Genomic DNA, 27,282 nt, shown 5'->3' on the forward strand with positions numbered 1-27,282 from the left:
AATGTTGAATATTTTATGTTTACCTTTTGTTGGAAATCGCTCAGTTTAAACCCGCGCACAATTCCCACCTGATTAAATCCAAAAACTGCTTACCAACAAAGGGTTAAGGGTAACAGTGACAGTAAAAAATAAATAAAACGTAAATTCAAACAATATATAAAATAAATAAATAAAATGGGTGGAACTGTGCGCGGATGGGAGTTTTGGGTAAACTCCTTTGTCAACTTATATATTTTAACATCACTATAAGTAAATAAATTTACAATCTCTTATGTTATTGTTTGAACTTGTAATTTTTAGTTTTAAAAAATTTTTATAACCTACTTACTACCTACTTTTAGAAAAGACTATAAAAACTATATATTTTTTACAACCAAGGTTGTTAAGTCATATTTTAAATTTTATTTTCCTTGGGTAAAAATATCTAATAAAATATCTAAAAAAGAGTTATAGTAGCATAGCTTCATAACTTTGAAAAAATATGTTCATTTGAAAAAACATTAGGTAATTTCTGATATTTTTTATTTAAGCTTTTGAAGTGCATTATTACTTCTATTTATATGAATGATATAAAATATTTTGTTTCGGAAGTTACTATGATTTTGTTTAATACTTTTAAGTATTCTAGGCTTAAAGTTATAACAAGACATTATTTTATTGTTAATTTTGTTAATACTTAAACAATTTGATATTTAAGAACTTTATTAAAAAATTTTATTATTGTTTTTTGTAAGTTTTTTAGAAGTTTGAGCAAAAACATTTTTCTATATATTTATGTTAGATCAATAAATTTCAACTTTTTTCAACCATATTTTTAGAAAGATTTTTTTTTAGTCCTTGGTTATTATTGATATACTATGGTTTATATCATTATGCTTGTATGTAAAGTTTAATCTAAATAAGTTTAAAAAAATATTCATTTCAGAAGTATTTAAAATATTATATTAAAATGTCTGATGATGGAGATTACCCACCGGAACAAAACAAAACTGTAAGTAATTGTTATAATTTGAATAATTTTTAACTGATTTGTCATAAACACTCTTAAAGTATACTTTATTTTAATTTCAAACTGGTTATAATGAAACAAGCTTTATTTCAAGTTTTAACCTTATACAATTTATAACTTTTACAACCCAATATTTTTTAAATTAAATCAAAGTAAAAGTTTATAGAGATATTTATCTTTTAAATAAAAGTATAAAAATATTTTACAATGCTAAATATTTAGTGTTTAACTTAAAATTTTAAATTTCTAAATTATAAAATATGTGAACGTTGACAACTGTTTGCTAAGTACTTGATTTATCAAGTTGTTGTACATTTTTCTGGGTTAAACTAACAACATGGAGAAAAAGAGTTTTTCATCAATATTTTTATGTATTTATGAAGCTAGTACTTTTCTGATTGTTTTTATTGTATATTCCAACAAGCTTGTTTTGTTTGGATCTCTTTTCAAACATAATACTTTTGAAATTTTAGAATATGTAAATAGAACTACGAAATATATTAAACTACAAAAGTCAGACTAAATATTTTAAGGAAAAATATTATTACATAAGTAACTTTAGAAACAAAAAAGATACTTGTGAGTTAGGGGTTTAAAGTTTTCTCACAAAAAAGTGCGGGTTGTAAATGCACTTTTTATGGGTGTTTAATCGTTTTAAAATTTCCTTTTTTTGCAGGCAACTTTAAGCCCTTGCAATTTTGAATTTTATATATAAATTAATTCAACAGTGAAATTAGTGGTTTATGTTTTGGTTTTTATTTCTAAACAGTTAATAATTTTTGTTGGATTATATAAAATGTTCTAAAAACTAAAATACTAAGAAAAAGTAAATGGTCTGTGAAGTTTTAAAGGTTTTATGATTTATCCAATTTAAGTGAAAATAGTGTAGTACTTTTAATTTCCTTGCATAGTATATTTGAATTTTAAATTTGAATAAAGCTTGAAAATATGCATTTTTCTCTGAAATTTTAAAAATTGTTTTTTACAGCATTTTTTAAATTCTTTTTAAGGAAATACTAGTATAATAAACTATAAGAAATTTTAAATTGGAATAAAGCTTAAAAGTATGCATTTTTCTCTGAAATTTTAAGAAGTTGATTTTACAGCATTTTTTTAATTGTTTTTAAGGAAATACTAGTATAATAAACTATAAGAAATCTTAAAAATTTTCTTCAAATTAAAATTTTATTTGGTTTTGAAAACTATTTTATTATTTTAAGTTTTAGCTTACTTTTAAAAAGAACCAAAAAGCCTGTTATTTATAACATTTAAGCATTTTTTTTATTAAATCTCTACACTAATTTTAATAGCTAAAATTCAAACAATAGTTAGGATGGAGGGTTTTTTTAATCCTTAAGTTCTACTTCTATAAGACAATATGTTTAACTATTAAAGTTGTTTTATATTTTATCACCCTAAACTTAACCCAGGCTTTGTAAACTTTTGTTTTAGTTCTGTGATGGGGTTATAGTTTTATTTTTATCTCGTTCAAATTTTTCTACCATGTTTGAATTCTGTACATTGCTTCTTGCTTAGTGGCAGTACTTTTAGTTTTACACAGATAACAATATTTGTAGGGATATTATTCAGCTACAACCCAATAAAATCGTTTTCAAAAAGATTTGTTTAGAATAAAAAATCAAAGTAAATTTTTTATAAACAATTTTTTAAAAGCACAACATTAAAAAGCAGCACTAGAGTCATCAGACTTTTATAGAAATCTCAAGTATTATACCATATATAAAATAGCTTTTAAGCGTAATAACTATTTTAATTTTAACTAATTATGAAAACTTTTATGAATAAAAAATGTTGAATTAAATATTTTTTTTGTGATTTCATGTTTGTAAACTTTTTTTGAGTAATTAACATTATGCTGCATTCGTTTCCCCAGGAAAAAGAAGTTTTGTTCAAGAAGCTATCATCTTACAAGATAGTCGATGAAGACTTCACAAAAGAAAAGAGACGTCTAAACTTGGTTGCAATTTCTAACAAGTTTGGATGCACGGTTGTTGCAAGTAAAAACGGATTCAAAGTTAGTGTTTTGTGTCTTTTAATTTGAAAATAATGCACAACCTGTATGTTGCGAATGTAAAAGGTTGAATTAAATTGACTTATATTTTTATATTTTTGAACACAATTTTTTGTTATGGTAGGCTATTTAGAATAAGATTAAAAATTGAAGTATATTTTAAACTAATGTCTGCCAACTTTGAACCGGATCTATTATGTTAAGTATAAGCTTAACAATATTTGCAAACTAATCTAAATATGTTTTCATATACTAAATAAATTTACTTTAATTACATAATAAAATAAAATACTATTAGTTTTCTTGAAAGTAGCTGTTTTTTACTTAATAACAGTCAGTAAATAGTTGCTATAATATTTTATTTATAAACTATTTTTTATCATCCGTTGAAAATCACAGGGATAAAAAAGCGATAATTCAAAATATTTTGTACAACCTAAATTAATAACTAAAAAATATTTGTAGCATTTATTGAAGTTCGTTAATTACATTTATTAAAATGTTTACCCTACTAACTAAAATTAATTTATCTCGTACTCAAAATCACAGGGATAAAAAAGCGATAATTCAACTATGTTGTATAAGCTAAATTAATAACTAAAAAAATTGTAGCATTTATTGAAGTTAGTCAATAACACTTTTTGAAATGTTGATCCTACTAACTAAAATTAATTTATCTTGTATTGAAAATCACAGGGATACAAAAGCGATAATCCAAATTATTTTGTACAACCTAAATTAATAACTAATAAATATTTGCAGCATTTATTGAAGTTAGTAGTATAATGTTTATTTTACTAAATAAACTAATTTTAATATTTAAAATCACAGGGATACAAGAGCGAGGAGTTGGTGGGCAGCACGTCCGCGCCCCCGTGCCACTTCGAAGTCGACCTGCAGTCCAGTCCCTGCTGGGTGGCCATCAGTTCCGACAACCTGTCGTTGGCAGTGTGCGCCAGTCAGCCCGACAACTCCCTGCAAGCTCTCTTCTTCGACATGCGCCACCTGCTCAACCCTGTTAGTTGTTGCATTCTTTTCAAAGCGTGCTGCAAGTACATGTAGAATTTGCGGTATACTTTCAAAATCCACCCAATTTTTTTTTATGTACCGGTATCTTTTTTTATTTATTTCTCACTATCACTGTTACCCCTTACCCTCGATCGGTAAGCGGTTCTCAAATTTGACTGGGGTGGATTTTTTAGTATACCGCAAATTTTGAACATATCCCAGAACTTGCATGTTGGATGTATTTTGCATTTTATCCCCTTTATACTTTTAATATTTTCTCACAATTCATGTTTGGTAATTTTAGAACATTGTATATTTAAATGTTAGCATATTTAAATGGTTATAATAAGTTCAGATTTTTTATTTAGATGATTTTTATTCATGAAAATAGAATTTTTTACTAGATTAGTCTTAAATACTAATGTTAATTATAAATAAATTTTACTTTTATAACGTTTAAGGCCATAGGAGGGGGGGTCCACTTTGTTTTTTACAACTTGATCTTATTTTGTAGAATTTAATCTGAGCTATCAGACACTTTTAACCGTTAAAAAAAACTCAAAGTAACTTTTGAGATATAAGCGATCAAAGAAAGGGCGTTCAATAGGTTCCTTATGGAAGGCGAAAACTAAAAATGCGAAAAAAGACTATTTCACTAAAAATCTATCTCTCCTTCATTTTTTGAGTAATCTTTCTCAAATTTTTACAGAATGTGTATCATTAAACTTTAAAGAGATCTATTGTATGAATTTTTTTAGTTTTGAGTAAAAAAAAAAATATTGTCAAAAAACTACCCTTTTTTTAGTTTTTTGTGGATAAAATTTTATTTTTCAAAATTTCCAATATTCAGATTCTTTAAAATATTAAAAGGAACATTTCCTAAAAATTTGAAGTCTCTAGGTCAAAAAATGAAGGAGGAGATAGGTTTTTAGTGAATTTTTAAATTTCCGAGAAAATTGACGCCGAAAAATTTGCGGTCCATACGTTTATATTGGAAAGTTTTTACAAAAAATTAAATATCTCAAAAGTTATATGATATTTTTGAATTCTATAAAAACTGACTTGTAGTTTGTACTTAAAGCTTTCATATAAAAGCCAAAGTTAATTTTTGTAAAAAAAAATTTTGGACCCTCCCCCCCCATCCCCCCTTATGGCCTTAATGATTTTTCTATTTCTCAGTCTAATTGAAGTTGTTTTTTAAAGCTCTAGCCTACTTTGTTTTATTGTAATTACTCGTTCACCTGATATGATTATGAATTTCAGATAAGGATATAATGATAAGTGTTCTATAATGAAAATTATCGTTTGAATTGATTAGCTTTAAACAAGAAGTTATTCATTTAAGTATTACCTAATACCTTGTTGTAGCTAGTAAACAAAGAATAAATGTTATTTCAAGAGATTAATTTAGCATTAACTTTTTAATTAGTCGCAACTATTCTAATTCGGATCCAGCCCATTTTTGATTTAAAAAAAGAACCAGATTCTAACTAATTGATCTAATTGTAATGACATGAAGTTAAATTCTCTCAAAACTTTTGCTGCGTTCATTAAAAAAAGTTCTACAGTTTTTTTTCATTTATAATTTTCAATCTCAGTTATTACTTAAATATTTCGCCTTGCAGCTACCCCTACTTTATTTATAGATACTTGTAAAAGTTTTATATTCACAGTGTTTTCAGTGTTTAATTATAGTTCATGTACAAATGTTAACTTAAAGTACACAAAATACTGTATGCTTATTCCCAATGATTCAAGTATATACAGTTACGTAATAGTGTTACTTGTTTCTTTTTGTACAGCTTGTTGTTATTTGCAAGAGTTTTATTTTGTATTAAATATTGAGGAGCCGAAAGGCAAAACTCTAGTGTAGTTGTTTCTGTTTGCAAAAATAAAACATGAGTTTATTTAAAAAACATTATAAATACTAATATAAGCATTAAAGATATATGTAACATATGTGTCCAAATTAAAAGAAAACATTGTAAAATTTACAAACAATCTTAGAATTATAAAAATGATGAAGACGTGTTTTAATTTTATAACTGTGCAAATAAATTCATCTAAAAACTTAAAGTTTTAAGAAATTCAAATTTATTGCAGTTAATTAAGTTTAAGTTTTCCTACTTTCCAAAGTAATTTTAACCAAAAAATATTTCTTGTGTTACTGTCCAAAAACTCAAAATGACTCGGGTTTTTTGCTTCCCAAGAGTTTCAACCTTAAATTATTTTGTTGCTATAATTGTAACAACTTGAGCAAGTTGTTAATAACTACCCAATTATTTTAAACGCTGTTTCTTATATTCTTCAGACCAAGCACACAAAGTTAGCGTTTGCAGACATCGAGCTGGCATCTAGCGGAGAAAACATTTCAGTTTCAGATTTGCACTGGAACCCATCTCAGGACCCAAACTTCTACAAATATCTCGCCATGTAAGTATGCAATAAAATAAAAAGATTACCAAGTAGTGTAATCAGCTTATGTTATTAATAATACAGTTGAATGAATTAAATTTTTTCATAAACATTTAAGTATATTTTTTAACCCTATGTAAATTGTAAGCTTAATATATGATATTAATTTAAAGTATTGTATTATACACAAACAGCATTTTGTTTTACTGTTAATTTTTCTTTCATGTTTCAATGTTAAGACTTTTTTTTATAAAGCATTGAAGTTGGTATTTACTTTTTAATTATCTTATACAAGAACTCTAAACAAAAATTAAACACGACTTTTAATGACATTTATAACTAAATCATGTTTATTTTTTTCATAACGCATCATTTAAAAACGAAAATAACTTATTAGTATCAGTACATGATCTTTCCAATCAAAATACTACAAAACAATTTTACAGCTGTTTGACTTCGGGAGCGTTTTACATGCTGACAGTGGAAGACGACGTGAAGGTTCACGCTCAGAAGCCCGCCGCCTTTGGAGCTTCCGCCGGTTCGTTTCTGTTTTTTTTTGAATTTTTAATAACTTTTTGGTGTGGTCCAACGTAAAATTTACGTTATTGTAATTAAAACAAACACTTTTCAAACAAGATGCTGTCAATTTTTCAAAAATACCGTTGTAACTGTAAAGATCGATTGTTTTAAATACCATTGTGACTGTAAAGATTGATTGTTTTAAACACTATTGTAACTGTAAAGATTGATTGTATTAATATTTTTTTAATTTCAGCTTGTTGGAGTCCGAAAGGGAAGCAAGTGATGGTCGGGAGTGTCGACGGTTCCCTGCAGCAACTGACTCCTGTGAGTTGCTGATAACAGTGTTGCGTTTATTAGATAATAGAATTTTTCAACATAAAAGATAGTAGACTATCTTTAGTGTACTTAGTTTTAAAAGTAATTTTATAACTAAATTATAGAAAACTTTCTTGATAATTTTCAGCAAAGTTAAAAAAAAAAAATTGTTCTGCAGCGTAGCAGTTATATTCAGTGTTATTAAAGGAAAGCATGAAGTTTTATTAGCAGTACACATAAAAGTTTTCAAGCACTGCAAACATTTAAAATGATAATTATATTGCCGTGAATTTTTTTTTTTGTTTCATAAGAACATCAATGGTTATAGTTCTATTTAAACAAGATATTTTTGATATCTGAGGATCTCATTAAATTATTAATTGAACGAAACAATGTTTTTTACATAAATTCACGAATCGATAAATTTGTAAGTTATAACTACCGTAAATAGTATAATATCCAATAAAAATAAGTAATTGAATAAACCTTTATAAAGGCCTAGAAAGAGAAAATATTGCAAATATTAAAAGTAAAAATTATTTTGTCTAAATAATTTAATTTATTCGAAACAAAAATAACTAGTAAGTGGGTTTTTGATTTAATTTATTGTCACAACGCAAAAAAAAGTACCAGACTTCTGAAGTGGTAGCATGCACAAATAAAAAATATTTAATAAAAATAATCATTTTAATTGTTTCAAGGCGTTGGAGCAGAAAAGGTTGGTGCCGGCGTGGGAGGCCTTGGACCGCAAAGTCAGGGTGTCGGACGTTTTGTGGCTGTCCACCTACCAGGTGGCTCTCACCTACACCGCCCTGCCCACCGAGTCCACCTCGTACGACTCGCCCAACTTGTTGGTGGTCAGGTTGCCCAGCAACAAGGAGGTGGGCAAGAAGCCCCACTGGCAGCTGTACGAGGACCCCGTCTACGGTTGGTAGTTTTTGTTTTGAAATGCTTTAAAAGCGTTACATGCGCTGAGAGTAGAAACCTTTTGTTTTTTATTAAACTAATATCGTCAGTTGAGGCAACAGCTCGTTTTTATTTTGGACATTGTTTAACACGAAAACTCGTAATTCATAAATTTTGTTTGAGGTTGTAATATTAATTGTGGGTTCTTTAAAGTTATCAAGTCGGCGAAACTGCAAAAAAAAAGTTCAGTGTATGTTAGTACTATAAAAATAAGCTGAAAAGTTTTAGAATTTTTACTTTCATTTTAAAATTGCAACCTGCACAGGAACGTCGACGGAGTGTCTTCCCCGGAGCTTCATGCTTCACTTGGATCAGTGGAACTTGTTCGCCTACCTGACTTCCACCTCCGCCGAAACCTCGTTGATCGGAAAAGACGTTGAAAAAGTTTGTTTTCTGTATTTGTGTTCGGCAGAACTTTTATACAGCTTTGTGTTTAAGTGAGTACAGTAGGTTTTTTTTTGCACCAAAATCAATGCTTTCTCGTATTCTTTTACTTTAATATTTAAAGCCTTGCTCGGAAATGTTTTAATTTAATTTTTTTTGTTTACTTTATGCATGTGGTTCGTGTCGAAAACAGCATGATGATATTTGAAAAAAAAAAACATTGAAAATCACTGCAAAGCTATAAATTGGTATCAAAAACTTAACTTGAAAGCTATTAAGTTAGGTCATGCTGTAAATTTCTATTTTAAAGCTAGTATCATTGTTAACTTTGATAAAAATCATCCTTAACAAGATTAATACACAAACCACTGTTTCTTGATTCGTTTGTCTAATTCCTAAGGCTTTCAAAAATTGGCCGCGTCGCCTCTTATGGGAGTATTTCCGGGACAATAACTAGTAAGGGTATTTTTGATTTAATAAATTTTAATATTGATTGAAAATAATTTTGAAAAATACTGGTCTAAATTTTGGGGTAAAAAATTTTTATATCAAAAAAGTCTAATTTTCTAATGAATTAACAAAGCTCTATTTTCTTATTAAAAAGCTAATTTAAAAAAAAAAGAAGTTCTTAATTACAGGGTTGCCACAAAATTTTGACAATTTAGGCTAAAAACCCTGGAAAATTCTGGAATTCATGAATTGATTGAATAAAATTCATGGTAAGTAATGAAATTTTGATTTAACATAGTTTTTTTTCCTTAAACTAATTTCTAAACTAAAAATGGATCCAAAAACGTAAAATTATAAAAATCTTGAGGAAATTTTGAAAACTTTAAATTTTGCCAAAAACCAGTTGCAACCCTGTAATTAGAAAAGCTAAAACCTGATCCGTTCCTAAACATTAACTTGCAAATTTTCAGAAGTTGATTTTTTTTTTCTAATTCATAATATTCGCAACTATTTAACAACATGCCTCGTTCAAGACATACCACTTTGTTTACTTTTGCTTGACTCAACAAAGTACCCGTTAACAAATTTCAGATGTTTTTTATATTTGTTCTTATTATTTTTACTACGGACAGAACTTGTACGAGTTGTGGGCGTTGGACGAGCACTGCCAGCTGAGACTGCCCTACCAGGAAGGACAGGCGGACTACACGGAGGAAACGTGGGTGGCCGGGTGCGCTTTCAACCTGAACTGCGGCAAGCACTTTGTCGTCCGTCAGTTTGCTTGTTGTTTGAATTAAGTAGTTTTGTTGTTTCGGTCAACCAGACCATTCTGTAGTTGGTCGGTTTCAAATGTGTTTGTTACTGTGAGAGTAAGCTTCGAAATTTATAAGACTGTTAAAGTTGATTGTTAGCGTCTTGTGTTCATCTATGTTGTTTGGTTTTTCAATAATCATATTGTTAATTTAATGTAATACTAAAAACTATATTGATATTATTTTTACAATGTTAGTTGATAGCATTTTAGTTTTGTTTCATTAAAAGTTGTTAACTTTTATTGTGTAAATGGTATTTAGGTCATTCTAAAATAAACATTTTCAAAGTAAAAATCTGCAATTTGAGTAAATTAACGCAATCGACGTTTTAGAATCTTATTCAAGTAAAAAAACAAAAAATTACAGTCTCTTTTTTTTTTAATTAAACTTTAACCGCTAGTGGGAGACAACGAGAAGGACCACGGTTCAATGCCGGTGCTGACGATCCTGTCTTCTGACGGGCAGCTTCACCACTACCACGTGGCAAACATGCAGCCCAACTACCCGAACGTGCATCGGCAAGCAGCGCAAATCGACTTGACGGGGGAGCGGGCATGCAAGACACCAACAGTGAAGCAGCAGGTTGGAAATTTGAAAATAATTTGATAATGTGTTTTTTAAATATTGAAACGTGAACTTTAGCAATAATTGTAAATAAATAGTTTTTTTCTATTTAGTAGAATTTTAGTTATTTAGTATATTACAGTTAACATTGCTTGCAGTTTAGTCTTTATTGTTTATTATAAGTTTTAGTCTGCTTACCTATAGTCAAATTATCCAAAGAAGAATAAGTGTTTTTTATTGAGTTAAAAAATATTATAATAATTGCTGTAACTTTAATTATTGGAGTACAATTTAAAAACAATTTGATTCGCAGGTGAAACCAGAAGTAACCCAGCAACCGCCGAAAGCCGCCCCAGTTGTCAAGGAAACGCTCACCGCGAAACCCTCAGTGAAGCCTTCCAGCTCCCTGTTTGGTGGCACTGCATTCGGGGGAACCCCGAAAGTGAGTTAAATTTCCAGTCACAAACATGCGTTTAAATAAGTGCTAAAGTTAAAAAAACTAATAATAAATCAAAAAGTTTTGATTTATAAACAACATCATACTTAATGTTGTGTGTTTACTTGTTTGAAGTTTTACACCAGTTTCCATTATACATTAGTTATATCAAATTAATTATTGGTTTCGAAAATCAATTAATTGACTAAATATGTACTTTTTTCATATTAATTTGATCGTAATTTTTACCACGATACCTATTAGGAAAAGGCTTCAATTTATCTGTGGTATAAAGTTTATAATGTACATGATCTGCTGTTCTTTATTTAAACTGTTCTCATTGTTCCACTTCAGTTGTTTGTTGTCGATAGATTGATTATTACCTCTAATATTCCGTTATTCATTAGGAACCTAATCAAAATGCTAAAGTTTAATTTCTTATAACTTAAAAGTTATCTTGGGTTTTTCCAAACTATAAAAAGCATCTAATAGCTGAAATATAAATATTCGAAGTAGGTTGATTTCCAAAAGCAATGTGACATTTTAATTAGTTTTACAGGTTATATTTATATTGGAAAGTAATACAATCAAGCAAACATGTTGTTTAAATTTTTGATGTGAATTAAGACAATTTACAAATATTTTTTTTTTAATATTTTTTGGATAATGTTTAATATGAGACACACGCAATCTTCTTAATTTTCCTTTCAATTTCAGGCTGCAAACCCGCTCAAGCTACCAACGCCTGCGATCAAAATACCGGAAGCTCCGAAAGAAGCTGTCGTAGCTAAAAGCGAACCGGTGAATCCTTTGTTGACATCCAGTCTGTTTGGAGGTCAGTTGAAATTATATATAATATAATATAAATTTTTGTGCATCCTAGAAAACACTTGGCTTTTTAAATACGAAAAGAACTTGAAAAACCATTACGTAAAAATGTATATAAACGGTTGGTTTTTTTGTTAATCTTAATTATATCGTTAGAAATCGCAACAAATAAAAAATTCAGTTTTTCAAATGAAGTTTTATTATCATAAGTTTTTAGTTTAACAAAGTAAACGAAACAGCAAAGCCGCAGGCACCAGCTGCGCCCAAACCATCTTTGGACTTCAAGCTTCCGCAAGCAGCAGCGAAACCAGTTGCACCATTGAACCTGGCACCAGCCTTCAGCGCTCCGAAAAGTGCGCCAGTAAAAGTTCCTGTGGCACCAGTAAAAGTTCCTGTAACGCCAGTAAAAGTTCCTGTGGCACCATCGGTTCCTGCTCCTTCCGCTGGAAACGTAGCTGCCGTTCAGCCCGCACTGCAAACCAAATCGGTTAAGGTTCACACTTTGCCCGTGACTCCTGCGCCTCAAGGTAAATTAATTTATGACTGCCTCTTAAGCTTGAGATGTTGAATATTATTTAGCATCTACAAATTAGCATCAGACCAAAAAACGGATCTTTTTTTATTAATCAGGATCTTAGCAACCACTTAAAACTGGAATTAAGTCTTAATTATTAAACGCAAGATACCTTCAAATTAAGCCTTTTTATATTTTTTTAACAAAACACTCCAACAAACAGCGAAACCGGTGAAGCGGGAACCGAAGAGCGAGCTGGCGGCGGAAATCAGGAGGCAGGCGGAAGATTTCGACGGGGAGCTCGCGAAGTTCCTGCAGGGAGGAGACGTCGTCAAGAAGGAAATCGAATCATTGGGAAGCGTCAAGTTCAGGCACGACCACAACACTGTTGGTTGCATGGGATGTATTAATTTAATTGTCTGTAATAATGTGTGTGTGTAAAATTTAGCTCAATGAAATACAGTTTTTTGTACCTCAAACACCAACGTAGTCTCTTTTATGTGTACAGCTGTTATTGTAAATTAGCACTTTTGTGAATTTTAAAATAAAATAATAATTATTATTGAGGTAAATCAATAATTTTTTTTTGTATAAGATGTAAATATCTGCATCATCAAAAAACTACTAGTTCTTTATCTTTTAGTAATTTATTAAACACTAATCATTATTTAAAACCATAAAAGTAGTTATAAGTGAATTATTCCAGGAGGTCAACAAGCTGGCCATATTTGAACGGGAAATGGAAGCGACGATGCGTGACCAGTCAGACGAAGTTTGCCAGCTGAACCACTCATGCATGCAACTCTTCTCTTCTCTCAAATCGCACCAGAACAACGTTGCCAGGCAACGCGACAACAAGTTCCGCGAGGCGATGCTGTCGAGGCCGTTGGACGTCAACGACCAAAAATCATTGAAGGTTTCTAAAACAGTGCTTAAAATTAAAAAATATTGTTTTAACTTTTTTATCTAATTAAAATAAACTTTAAGTTTCAAGTTTTTAAAACCTAAAGTGGACTATGTTTGTTTGTTTAAAGTACGTTTGGACTAAAGCATTGTCAGCAAAACTGATGATTTTGCCTCTAATAACTGTTTGTCAATAAATTTAATCAAACTGTTTTAATGTTGACTTACAGAAATTTAATTAATTTAACTTGCAGGAGATAAAACACTTGTACACGTACGTGAGGGATTCGGTGAAGGAAGCCGATGCCAAGTTGAACGATCAGTGGCAGGAGTTTATCAGCAAAACGAAAAAGTCGAAGAAACAAAAAGAGGTTTGTGTTTTTCAGGAAAATATGCTTCAAGAAGAATCATTAAACTTTATTAGTAAGAATGAGCTGAGTATTATTTGATCAGCAGCGTCTACAAATTGATTATGATTTTAAATAGAATTTATTTTTTAATTTTATTGTTATCAAATTTGTTTAAAATTAGTTTTCAAATTTGGTTTTCTATATAAGATATGTAATAACAATAAATAAAAATATAAATGTAAGTAAATTAAATCGTTATACTTGTGTGATTATTTTATGGATATTGGTAATAAATATCCATTAGAATAAAAAACATTTATTAAGGACAATTTAATAATTTGAAATTAATATTATTGAAAATTCAAGAATATTAAATACTTTGTAGCATTCACAAAGCATCTAAAGATAAAAAAGTTTTATTAAGTTTGATTTAAATTATTACAAATATATTTTCATATAAATACATTAACGTTAATTATCCATGTCTTCTTTTGGAATTTCAAAAACGTTTTATCTACTAATGTTTTGCATTTGTCTTGGAAGGACAGAAAATATTTAAAAATTTGTTTTCAGATCGAAGGCAGGGAATCGCTTCACAAGGCAATCATGAACCAGACTAATATTTTGCACGGACAAGAAACAAAACTGACAAACATTTCACAAAAACTTGACAGGTCTTGTGTTTAAAGTTTTTGAGCTATTTTTTATCATTAAGGTTGACAGTTATTAGTAGCTTAGAGCTTAAAATGTGCTTTTTTTTTCTTTCAAGGTTGACACTATATTGGTTTTAAAGCGGTAGTTGTCCTAGGTTTTTTATTTACAAAAACTGTTTATATTTCATCCAATTATACATTTAAATTTTATCAGCTCAAGCGATACATAATTAATACAGTATTCGTGTTCGAATGTTATTATTTTATAACAGGCTAAGAATACAACGAACCACGGGACTCAGCTCTTACTACAGTTCGAAGACGAGCGAAAAAATTGAAAAGTTTTTTTTATAAATTTTTAACTTTGCAAACCACTTATTCCATATTTTTAATATACGCCGTTATAACTTAAAAAATAGTTAAATCAATGATTTTTTAGAATAGAAAACTATGCTTGTAATAGCAATTAATCTGTACAAGTAAACTTTTCAAATAATTGTATTTTTAAGATACTTTTAGGTTGTTTTTTTTTAGCGAACTTTAAATATTTCAAATCCACAATTAAATCTCACAGTTTTTAGTGAAAATATTAATAACATTGGAAAAATTATTTAAATTAAATTTCGCAGGGAAATCGAAAAAGTGAACGAGTCGGTGTCCAACATGACGCTGAACAAGAGTGTGACGTCACAATTGAATATGACGTCACACCGAACTCCTCCCCAGCAGTCGCGCAAGAGAAACCTCAACATGACGTCACACATGGGAGTGGGGAGGAGAAACAGCGAACTGGCGAGTTGGTTGGCCGCAAGAACGAGGACTCCCGTCAGAACCACCGGTATGGAGTTTTTTTGAATGAATAAGAATGTTTATTATATATGTTTTATTTGACTAATACGGCTAATTTTTCAAGCTAGAAGCTGTTAACTTTTTTAATTAAGCTGAAAATTCAAAGCTAAAATTTTTATTTTAAAGTTTTTATACGAAAATCGCTTTTAGTTTTAAGATTTATGTAATTGTCAGTGTAAGGTGCTATCAGGGTTGCCAAAAGGCCTGGAATTTTACAACTCAAGCAAAAAAAAACCTGCGAAAGCCTAGAATTTCACTAATAAACCTGGAATTTTAAATTATTTTTAAATGTAAAGTAGTGAAACTTCGATTAGATACAAAAAAATCTTTCATAAAAGTTTTAAGAAATTGCATCACTGAAAAATTACTTTATTTAAAACACGTTCAAAGTAGCTTTCAGCATCTTTTCAATGTTGTTATACTACTTGAGACAGTTTTCAACCTTAAATTTAGTTTTATACTAAAAATAGAACGACAACTTTTTCCTTAAATAACCGGGAAGAAATGCAGAAAACCTGGAAAAAGTTTTTGAAAATGCTTTAGCAACCCGGTGCTATACAATGTCAAAAAAAATTGTTAAGCTCAGCAGTTTCACCCGAACACGCAGCGTTTCAAATGTTGGAAAAAAATCTAACAAAGTTACAACTTCAGTGCGGAAGTACAAGAACGCGTTGAGCAGCACTTCGCTGATGTTCACCAAGCTCGACAAAGTCGAAAACGAGAAGAGCGTCATTTCAACGAGCTCGCCGATCGAGTCGCAATCTTCACATTATGACGTCACAACCGAGTCCGAATGCAGCTACAACCCTGCAGGTTTGTTTGTTTGTATCAACGTTTTTAGACGTCTAAGTTATATATATAAGATGTAACACTAAAAGGCGTTAAATCCTAGAGATCCTGATAGGCTGAGTTTATGGGAATATATACCACAGATGTTTTTGTGTTAAAACTTTATTCCGACTAACGGCGTTTCACTGCTCTCAAATAAGTTTAAGAACAGATCTACGGAGTCTCAAAGCCTTAGAGCTGTTTTGAGACTCTGTAGATCTGTTCTTAAATTTATTTGAGAGCAGTGAAACGCCGTTAGTTGGAATAAAGTTTTAACACAAAAACATATGTGGTATATATAAATATATATACATATTAACTGATGTTTTTTTTAAGTTATGTTAACTTTAATTTATATTTTAATGATTTTTTTAAATACTCGATCTACTCTATGAGATTGGCTATCAATATGTAGGTATATAACTATTTAACAATTATTAAATATTCGATTTAAAGTAATAATTATTAATTATATTCATAATTAACACTATTCTCGATAAATCTTGCTAGTCAATACTTATAAAAAATAAAGAGAAAATATATCAATTTATTAAGATTTCAACTAATATGTTGTTTTTATATTCAATATAATAATATGATATATTTAATCAGAACGTTTCACTGTGATATACGTATTCTTTGTTGACCTTTTAGTCACTTTAAATTTTTGTTGAAAAAAGCAGTGGTCTTCAAAGTGTGCACCAGTGCACACTAGTGTACACGAAATTTATTGATTTCGGGGTGCATGAATCGTAACTTGAAAAATTGTTTTTAAAATTTAAACTTACACTAGTTAAACATAAATAAAATGGTAAGAACCATTAAAAAAATCAGTCACAGTCTTATACAACCACTTTGAAGAGATCTTTCGTTTATTAAAAAACAAACATTTTCAATTCTGTAGAAAACAAAAAAATATACTAGCAAATAGAGAAAATTAAGTACCGTAAATTAAATATTTTTAGCAAAATTTAAAAAAAAACTAAAAACTACCATATTATTAAAATACTGAATTTCATACTTTTACTTTAAAATTAATGGAACACTTATATTTGAGATTAGTCAGTAAAATTTGATATAATTTTTCAATTTGAGAAACTGAGAAAAAGACACTTAGGAAAATTATTTTTGTTTACTGTAACTAAGAAAAACTATTTCTATAAACAACAAACAATTAAAAAAAAAATCCCCTAGTATTGTACTTGATAAAAAAAAAAAAATTTTATGACATTTTCAATTTTTTATTATTAAAACTATTGCTTAAAAACACTGTTTAAATTAATTTTTGCCTTAGTTTTTTTAATCCACCATTGTTCTGTGTAGTCTAAATTAGTTCTTATAGGGCTTTCTAAAAATTGGACTGTGTAGGCATTTTCTATCTTTTCTGGTATATTGTTTTTGTGAAATTTATTATAATGTATAATTAGAGCAAATTGGTCTTTTATTTCATGGTTTAGTTCAGTTTTATTGTTTTTCCATATGTTTCTGTGGGCATTCCACCTCTTAGTAAAGCTATTCATAGTCTGTCCAATGTATAAATTTTTGCATATGTTGCATGTAGCTGCATAAATTCCATAATTTTTGCAATTTAATTGTTGTTTAATTTTCATATTTTGTATTGTTTTGTTATTACTTATCATACTTTTATTATAGTTTCCAAAATTTCCACACAAAGCACACTTTCCACATTCAGCTGTTTTGTTGTTTTCTGTTTTTGTAAAATTATTTTTGTTTATTAATATATTTCTCAGTGTTTTTGGTCTCTTATAAGTTAATCTTAATAATTCTGTACTGTAACATTGTTCATTTTTGCTAAAATTTATAAATTGTTTAAAGCTGGTTGCCCAAGTCACTTTTTCATTTTGTTCTGATTTTTTTATGTTATTTGTACTAGGATCTTTATTACATACTTCATCTAATTCATTAAAGGTATTATTTATTGATTTTTTACTGAAACTTGATCTACTGCATTTAATTTTTAAGTTAATTAGTGCCTTTTCATAATCTTCTGTTTTTTCATTTTATTTTTTAAGTCTATTAGCTTCTGATAAAATTATTCCTCTAAAAACGTGAGTTGGATGGTAAGAATTGCCATTTAAAAATTTTGCTAATTTTGCTGTGAATTTTAGAAAGCCCTATAAGAACTAATTTAGACTACACAGAACAATGGTGGATTAAAAAAACTAAGGCAAAAATTAATTTAAACAGTGTTTTTAAGCAATAGTTTTAATAATAAAAAATTGAAAATGTCATAAAAAAAAAATTTTTTATCAAGTACAATACTAGGGGATTTTTTTTTTTTTTTTTTTTAATTGTTTGTTGTTTATAGAAATAGTTTTTCTTAGTTACAGTAAACAAAAATAATTTTCCAAAGTGTCTTTTTCTCAGTTTCTCAAATTGAAAAATTATATCAAATTTTACTGACTAATCTCAAATATAAGTGTTCCATTAATTTTAAAGTAAAAGTATGAAATTTAGTATTTTAATAATATGGTAGTTTTTAGTTTTATTTTAAATTTTGCTAAAAATATTTAATTTACGGTACTTAATTTTCTCTAGTTGCTAGTATATTTTTTTGTTTTCTACAGAATTGAAAATGTTTGTTTTTTAATAAACGAAAGATCTCTTCAAAGTGGTTGTATAAGACTGTGACTGATTTTTTTAATGGTTCTTACCATTTTTTTTATGTTTATCTAAAATTCAATCCTGTCCGGTCTTTAAAATCAAAAGAGGAAGACTACCTTCATCCCATTTTCATTACACTAGTTAATCTTGAGTTAATGATGAAAAGCAAAAAAAGGTCTTAGGTGTTCTTAATAGTAATTTTGAATCTTATACTATATATTATGAATAAGTTAAGAAATTTAGGGGGTCACAAGCCGTAAAAGGGGAGCCACAAGGCCATAGTTTGAAACTTACACTAGATATTTTAGAGATGATAATGAAGAGCAAAAAAAGGTCTTAGGTGTTTTTTGAAAAATCTTGTTGGAAGGTGAAAAAAAATTTGGCAAATCCTGCACTAGATATTACGGGAAACTTGAAACTTATACTAGATATTAGCACATTGGGGTACACAGAATTTTTATTTTGCATATTAGGGTGCACAGATTTTGATTAGCTTGAAGACCACTGGATTTTAGAACAAACATTAGTATAACTATTTAAATGTTTTAATTCTTTTATCCAATTACACTAACTGTCATATTACAAAAAATATACATTTATGCGAATGTAAATAGTAAAACCTAACTGGAAGCTTGCTAAGTTTTATTTTAACACCATGGAACACGCTCAAAAACGTTGAAATCAAAATATTTTTTTCTCGGCAGTGAAAGCAGTTCAGTCGGAAGGCGACGATTCGTTTTTATCCGAGTCTTCGCAAGTCAGCCAGGAACAAGTTGCTTCAATTAAACGTTTGTTTTGTAAGAATTATCTCGTTTTAGTACTAAAGTTCGTTACTTACTATGCAAAGAAAAAGCAAAGAATATAGTTTGGTTTTAACTTTAATACTAGTTTGTATAACCTAATCAAAAATAGTTGAATGTCAATGCATTTTATGTGTGTAGTATCAGTCCTAAAAATCACAATCAAGCGTTTTAAAATATTTCTTTTCAAAACTGACAATTTCCCTGAACAACAAAAAGGTTTTTAAATTTGCGCAGCGCAAGAAAGCGTCCAATCACCGCCGCCTTCCAACCAGTTCAAATCTCTGATTGGCTCGTCCACCATCACGTACGGCGCCCCTGACCAACCGAAGCACCAGACTCCGAGCACGATGTTCGACTCGAAGAAGGGGTTCAAGGAGGCCGCTTCAAACCTCAACAACCCCCCGCTTGTGAGTGGTTTTATATATATAAATATGATTTTTGACATTATATAAATTTTATATACGTATAGTTTTTTGATTGAGTTTTAGTAATCTGTAGAGCAAATGAAATTTACTCGCACGCATATGAGTGTTTTGTAGTTTGCATTTAACTTTGTTGAATAAAAGTTTTGGTTGAAGTTCCATAGTGTTTTGGAAAGTTGTCAAACGTTTAAAAAATTTACAACAGTCAAATTTATTCAAATGTTGAACTTTTTTTTTTACTGTGAAATTACTTTAGTACAACAAATTTTTCTTTCTGCTCAGGTTGTCAACGTGAAAAATTTAAAAGAAAACCCCCCGATAGCAAACCAGCCAAAAATACCCGAGTTTTCTCCCCAGTTCAAGCCGACGTGAGTTTTATTGGTGGTCTTTACGTTTAACTTTCAATGTTCTCGAAAAACTTTCTTCAAAATCAAACTACTATCACTCTATATGAATTTAAGTAGTTTAGTCCATTTTTTTATACGAGATTTCATTAAAGTTTTTTGGTAACGTAAAATATTTACTATTATTTTTAATAGTTTAAGTTTGTTATGTAGCGCACGATTAGTTTAAGAGTTTAAAATTTAACAATTAAACAGGATAAGTTAAGATATTTATATTTTGTTGTCGTGTAAACAGCTCATTTATTTTACGAATAATAACTAAATACAAAATGAACCAATAGGAACGCCGATGTGCCACCAGGGGTAGCCAATGAGGTGCAGAAGGTTCTCAATACAGTCGTCAATGAGCAGAAAACATCATCCGTGGCTCCGTTTGCAGGTTTGGTTATCTTTTTATCAAATTTTTGTTAATTTATAATAATAAGCCGTTTTAAAACAATATTTTTTTTTTCTCCCAAGTTTCATCATAAAACATTTTTTGTAGTTTATTTCATCTTATTTTTCGATCTTGTTAGTCAAACTGAAAATTAACAATATTATGCATGCTTACTTTTATACAAAAAAATTGTAAGTGTTGACACTATAAATTTGTGAGAATAAGTTGTTGAAGAAAATACATCACTGGACTGACATTCAATAAAATATTACAACTTTTTTACACTTAAACTATTTATAATGCATAATATTTTATAAAGAAAATCATAAGTTTAAACTAATGTTTTTGAGAAAACAAATGGTAATGAAAATAGCTTAATATTAAAAACTGACATCATTAAAATAAAATTTGTTCGGAAATTTATAATTATAAACAATTTAAGCAAATACTTTAATTCGTGTCATATACTTTTTTAAACATAAAATTCAAATATTTAGTCTGTGTAAAATATTTAAACATTTAAACAGAGCCGAAAGCTGAATTGCCAAAGACAAAACTTTCACCGCTATCTGCCGTTGCTGATAAAAAACCAGCTGAAGTTAGTTTTTTATTTTTTGTGAAATAAAATAAATATGTTATAACATTAATTAAGTGGTTAATTAGTTTTGGGAATTTAAGTAACATAGTGTCCTTTTTTTATACAGAAAGGAAATATAAAGCTATTACTAAAATTGTTTTAAAATTTTACAAATGCGAAATCATCATAAAATTGTGTGAATGTCATTATTGTTTTTAATGATATTGATTGTATACGCTTTAATAACTACTGATTTAATTTTTTGTCATATCATCATTAAGTTTTCAATTTTGTTGATTTTTTATAATTTTAATTCACATTACTTATAAATTTTACTTTTATAACTTTTAGTGCTTGCTTTTTATAAAGGGTGTTTGATACGGGTTTGCCAAAAAGTCTGGAGTTCTGAAAAGACGTGGAATTTGACTATTTATGCAATAAAAACAGGAATTTTAAACAGTTTTTACATGTTAAGTAGTTTAATTTTAATTTGACACAAAAAATCTACCATATACATAAAAAAAGTTGTCATCATCAAAAAAAAGATTTTATCAAAAAACATATTTAAAGTAGCATTACAATATCTTTTCAATTTTGTTATAATAATTAAGACGGTTTTTAACCTTTAACATAGCTTTAAACTAAAAATAGACCCAAAAACGTGTACTTCTAAAAACCTGGAAGAAATATCTCAAAAATATCTGGCAATCCTGTTGATTTTTTTTTTTTGATTTTGTTCTTGTTGAAAATGTTAAATATAACGAAAAATAGGAATGTACTATTTTTGTTTTAAATTCATTTAAAAGTTTGATTTATTGCTTGTTGTCTTTTTCACACTTTAAAAAAACTATAAAATAAATTACAGACGTTTTATAGACTTTGACTGAAATCATAATAAAATAAAATAAAAATTTTCAGGAAACAACAACTGCTAGTAAAGGACTTTTTGGAAATTTCAGTTTACCCAGCAGCACAAGTTTGTTTGATTAAAAGAAACAGTAACTTGAAAATTGTGTTAAAACAATAAAAAACTATGCTTTTAAAAGTTGTAGAAAAGATAAGATACAGTTAAACAAAAATATAAGTAAAGCATATTTTATTATTACAGTTTACAGTAACCTTTGCTACAGACACAATAAATCTCAATCAAATATTTTTTGTTACGTATTCAAGCTCACTTTACTGTTATAATGTTTTTTGTAGTGAAAAAAATGCAGTTACAGTGCAGTAACTTATAAAAAGTTCTAATTCCGTTTTTTTTTTTTCTTTCCCAGAACCTTTTACTTTTACAGCTGCCAAGCCGGCGACGGGCGGTTTCTCCCTGAAAACTTCCCAGGAAGAAACAGCCAACCAGAAGACCTCGTTCACCTTCAGCCTCGCCTCAGACAAAAAAGCTCCGGAAGAGAAACCGGCGTTTTCGCTGTTTTCAGCTCCACCCGCCGCTGCATCCGCGGGGGCTGCCAAAAACCTGTTCGGAACTTCGACGGAACCCGCAGCCGAGCCCAAACACGATGACGTCGTAAAAAATGATGTCACAAAAGAAAAGGAAGACGTTATTGAAGACGCCAAAGTCGAGGAAAAAATCGAAGAGCTGCCCGTGCTCGCGGTGGGTGACGTCACCAGTTTCCTTGACAACGCCATTTCTACCCCGCCGCCGGAAGTTTTGGAGGTTCCGACTCTGCCCGCGGCCGAAATTCAACTCCCGCCCGTTCAGGAGAAACTGCCTGAAGCGAAGACGGAAACTCCTCCGGCAGAAGAAACTCCCGCTCCTCCCGTGGTTGAGGAGAAAGTCGAACCGAAAGCAGACGAAGCGCCTCCCGCGCAGCCACCCAAGAAAGAGACCATTTTCGGCGCCGCTCCCACTTTTGGCGCTTCACCTGCGACGACCGCCCCCGTTCAGTCCACCATCTTCGGAGCGTCCAAGACTTGCAGCTCTTCCCAGGACGCTTCGCTTTCGTTCGGCTCCTTCGCCGCCAAAGACACGGCCGTTAAAGACACGGCGGCACCCAGCGGAACCACGTCGTCTTTCGGGGCGGCGGCCACAACGACACCTAGTGTTTTCGGAACTTCCAGCGGCTTCGGCGCCGCGACAACGACCTCTAGTGTTTTTGGAGCCGCAGCCACGACATCTACGGGGTTCGGCCAAACCACAACAGCGACGCCCAGCGTTTTCGGTTCGTCGACGACTCCCGCCGCTTCGTCAACGTTCGGTACTGCATCCACCGCCAGCGTGTTCGGCAGCACAACGACAGCGCCATCGAGCGGAAATGTTTTCGGCGGTTCGACCGGGTTCGGGACCACGTCCGGCTCCGGATCGATATTCGGGAACACTCCGGCGTCGACGGCTGCCAGCAATCCGTTCGGAGGGGGAGGAGCCAAGAGCAGCCCGTTCGGTTCTACCAACACGAGCTCGGTGTTCGGAAACAAGGAAAATTCGGAGGGAATGGCGACCGAGTCGAGCAATGTGTTCGGCAGCTCGCAACCGTTAGTTTGAATGTTATTAGATGTTTAGTGGTTTAAAACAGGCTTCAATGTTTGAACAGATTGACAATTATAATTTATCTTATTCAAATTATAATGTATCTTAGTTATACGGTATATCATTTTCTATTTTGAGGAAAAAATATGAAGTGATATCAATGTACTTTTATAAACAGGTTTCATTAAAAAATACAATAAATTGTATAGTTTAAATCTTATTTAAATACAATCTCTTTCCTAATTCAACAGGCTTTTAATTGCGTAAAACTTTTCCTTTTTAACAACTAACCAATTGACAAAATAAATCCTGTAAATTCATTTTAATTGGTATGTATAGTTATTAACAAACATTGAACAGAAGCAGCAAAGTTTCATCTTTCTGCCGTAAAAACAGCTGTTCAACCCAAAAACTACTCCACTGTACTTTATTTTTTCAGAGCGACATCGCCGTTCGGCAACACTACGTCTTCGGCGTTTGGCACGAGCAGCAGTGGCGGCGGTTTCATGTCGGGACTCGGAGGTCAACCTACCAACGCCTCTAACAATTCCAATCCTTTCGGCTCACCCACCAACAACAACAACACCGCTGCGCAAGGTATTTTAGCTTTGAACTGTTTTTTTTTTGCAACGAGCTCACATTTTTTTAAGCTGCAAAACATAAGTGTTGTCTTTGTTCATTATAAGCGTGAAACTTTTTACAGGTTAGTAGTATGTATCGGGCTTTTATTGAGCGTTGAAAAGGGTTTTAAAATTGGATTATTGTTCTGATAAAAATTTTAAACGTGTTATTCAAACTAACATTTATCTTGCTCATCATAAGCGTATTAGTAGCTGATTTTTTGCAGATTCCAAGTCTATATTCGGCAGCAGTGCGAGCTCTCCCTTCGGCAAATCAACTTTCGGAAGCTCTTCCTTTGGGCAGTCGTCTGCTTCGGCGGGAGGACCGTTTTCTGGCGGCCAGAGCAGTTCTGGACCGTTTTCGGGTGGCCAGAGCACTGGTTTTGGCGCGCAGTCCAGTGGTTTCGGCGCGGCACCAAGTTGGTTTTGTTCAAATAAAAATTGTTAATTTTTTATCTTTTTTCATGACGCTCATAGAATTCGAGAAAGTATTTAAAGTTTATCAGTCGCTTATTTCGAGCTCTGCTCTTTTCACCGTATCTAACATGAGGTTTACCAAGTTAAAACTGTTTTAAGTAGATCGTTAATTGTTTTTAAAACTATATTGAAATATTTTTTACAGCTTATGCATTTCTTATGTAGCTTTCATTTGTTTCAGCTTTTGGAAGCCCGTCCGCGTTCGGCACCCGACCTCAACAGAGTTCGGTTTTCGGCGGTGCGGCCACTTTCGGCTCAGCAACCAATCAGGGCTCGACGTTCGGCTCAGCAGCTAATAAGGGCTCGACTTTCGGCTCAGCAGCAAACCAGAACGCCCCGACGTTCGGAAGCGCCGCCACTTTCGGAGGAGGGGCGACTTTTGGCGGGAGTTCGGGCTTCGGACAGAGTTCAGGGTTTGGGGGAAACACCTCGAGTGGATTTGGATCGTTCGTTTTTTTTTTTTTTTTTTGATTCAAAAATGTACTAAATATTTAATTAAAAGATCTAGTTCTTTATTAGTTAGTTTAAATAAAAATTGAGTTTTTATTTCTTCCGTGGATCACTGACATTGAGTAATATAATTAGCTTCCTATAGTTTAGCAGTCAACTGGTTATTGAGAGCAATTACTGTATAATCAACGTAAATAAATATTTGTTTGTTTAACTAGCTCGTTTGGATCATAGTGTTTCTATTTTGTTAATTTAACTCAACCAGTGCAAAAGTATACCACCTGTATTCAGGTTTGCAAGTAACAACCAGAGCAGTGGAGGTTTCGGTGATCTGGCGAACAACCAATCAAATAACGCGTTCGGATCCAACAACCAATCGAACGCGTTCGGTGCTAACAGCCAATCAAACAGCGTGTTTGGGAGCAGCAACACCACGTTAGTATTTTGTGTCTAAGTTTTTATGTAGTTCAGTATTTGCAATTTTTACTTTGCAGGGAACGGGTCAAAATTGCACGAAGACAATTTTACACCGAGGGTCAATTTTGCAGGAGTTACATTTTTGCACGAGAGTAAAAAAAAATATGTGTTTGTATATATAAAAAAATTAAAAGATAAATTAAAAAAAAAAAATTACTGACCGAGGGTAAGGGTTAGGGGTAACAGTGGTAGAAAAAACAAAAATAAAAAAAAAACTAATAAAAATTATTATTAAAAAAAATTTAAAACTTATAAATAAAAATTAATTAATTTAAAAAAAATCTACCGATAGAGTGTTAAGGGCAACAAAGAAAATAAAAAAAAAAGATATTAAGTTGAAAAAAAAAATAACTTAATAAAATAATAAAAAATTCAACCAATGCAAAATTGTGTGCTCATGCAAAAGTGTCTTCGTGCAAATTTGACAGCTACCCCAAAAATATATATTAGTTATTACTATAAATATTTTTAAAAGTTAAAACTTTATTTTTTATAGTAAATTTTGTTAATTTTTATTTCAGAAAATCAACATCTTTCAGTCAATGGCGTTGAGAATTCACAGCAGAAGAATTTGTACTTAAATAAAAAAATAATTGTCTCTTTACTTTCATGTGTCAACCATGTTTATAATAGCAGTTTAAAGTTAATAAATTTTTACTTGATAAGTGCTTGTTATACTTTATTGGTAATTTTTAAACATTAGTCATCACTACGATTAAATACAGAGTTGCCAAAATAGCCTGGAATTCGACATTTTAGGTAACTAAACCTAAAAAAACACTTTGAAATTTTGAGAATATTTGAAAAAAAAAACTTAAAAAATTAGTTAAAAATTAAAAGTCATTAAAAAATTTGTATTTAAAGAATTTTTACATGTAAAGTAATGAAGTTTTGATTAGATACAATAAATCTATCATATAGACCAAAATTTTTTGTCATCATCAAAAAAATTTTTTTTTAAACAGATTTGAAGTAGCTCTACAGTATCTTTTAAATTTTGTTATACTATATAAAACAGTTTTTATCTTTAAACTAATTTTATACTAATTATGGACCAAAAAAACTTGTTCTGTAAAACACCTGGAGGAAATTTAGATAACCTAGAAGAAATTTTTTAAAAGCCTTTGGCAACCCTGTAAAATGGAAAATGTAGTTCTAAAAGCTTCATATGTAATGCTTATTTTAAATTAATGCTAGCTAATACTTATTTTTTTATTGTTTTTTATAAAGTAATGTATTTTTCTTGTTAGAATACATTGATGTATGGAGTTCATGTATACTTTTACTAAAATTTATTAAGATTGTTCTATTCATTTTTTTAATTCTTTAGTTTTACGTTTTTTAATTTATAAAGCAAAGATTAAAATAGTTTGCTTAGTTAATTATGTTTATTTTTCTTTTTAAATTATACTTATATGTAAACTTAAATCGAATTAGAAACCTAGTAAACATTGGTATAATAACACTTATAATTAATATCAGTCAGTTTTCAAAACAGCCTTGAAACTACACTATGCCGGACTGAAATGTGGTGTCTACAAAAAATCTACAAAAATTGGAAATCAACAAAAAAATGGTGTTTTTGTTTGCAGTTTACTCACAAATAAACGCTCGTGTTTGTAAACATTTATTATAAAAAAGATTGAACCTGCTTTTGCTGTATTGGTTGTTTTTTAACCAAAATTTATGTTTGATCGCGGGCTGCAGTTTGCCGACCTCTGATGTACAGTATTC

General features: G+C 30.5%; 1 protein-coding gene across 1 annotated transcript; it reads left to right on the top strand.

Annotated features, from left to right (window-relative positions):
* The first annotated feature begins 930 nt into the window (after positions 1 to 930).
* LOC145834000 (uncharacterized) lies at positions 931 to 26,165 on the top strand. The gene is made up of 32 exons (XM_082941301.1): positions 931 to 991; positions 2,904 to 3,044; positions 3,873 to 4,058; positions 6,361 to 6,482; positions 6,911 to 7,002; positions 7,240 to 7,310; positions 8,003 to 8,228; positions 8,533 to 8,651; positions 9,734 to 9,872; positions 10,314 to 10,495; positions 10,791 to 10,919; positions 11,631 to 11,748; positions 11,981 to 12,268; positions 12,479 to 12,642; positions 12,962 to 13,171; positions 13,413 to 13,529; positions 14,082 to 14,182; positions 14,434 to 14,502; positions 14,791 to 14,999; positions 15,662 to 15,823; positions 19,168 to 19,251; positions 19,501 to 19,673; positions 19,971 to 20,056; positions 20,374 to 20,471; positions 20,996 to 21,066; positions 21,964 to 22,021; positions 22,338 to 23,529; positions 23,964 to 24,121; positions 24,372 to 24,563; positions 24,803 to 25,067; positions 25,363 to 25,506; positions 26,070 to 26,165. The coding sequence occupies exons 1-32, from the start codon at positions 950 to 952 to the stop codon at positions 26,098 to 26,100; spliced, it is 5,439 nt and encodes a 1,812-aa protein (XP_082797427.1). The 5' UTR covers positions 931 to 949; the 3' UTR covers positions 26,101 to 26,165.
* Positions 26,166 to 27,282: the final 1,117 nt, after the last annotated feature.

The sequence above is a fragment of the Thalia democratica genome, chromosome 4 (genome assembly GCF_965202585.1).
Source record: "Thalia democratica chromosome 4, ktThaDemo2.hap1.1, whole genome shotgun sequence".
In the NCBI taxonomy this organism is placed as follows: domain Eukaryota; kingdom Metazoa; phylum Chordata; class Thaliacea; order Salpida; family Salpidae; genus Thalia; species Thalia democratica.

Coding starts and splice junctions, on each gene's coding strand:
- LOC145834000 (XM_082941301.1), top strand. CDS start 950: ATGTCTGATGATGGAGATTACCCACCGGAACAAAACAAAACT. Junction 10,496..10,790: donor CACCAACAGTGAAGCAGCAG/GTTGGAAATTTG, acceptor TTTGATTCGCAG/GTGAAACCAGAAGTAACCCA. Junction 14,183..14,433: donor ATTTCACAAAAACTTGACAG/GTCTTGTGTTTA, acceptor ATTTTATAACAG/GCTAAGAATACAACGAACCA.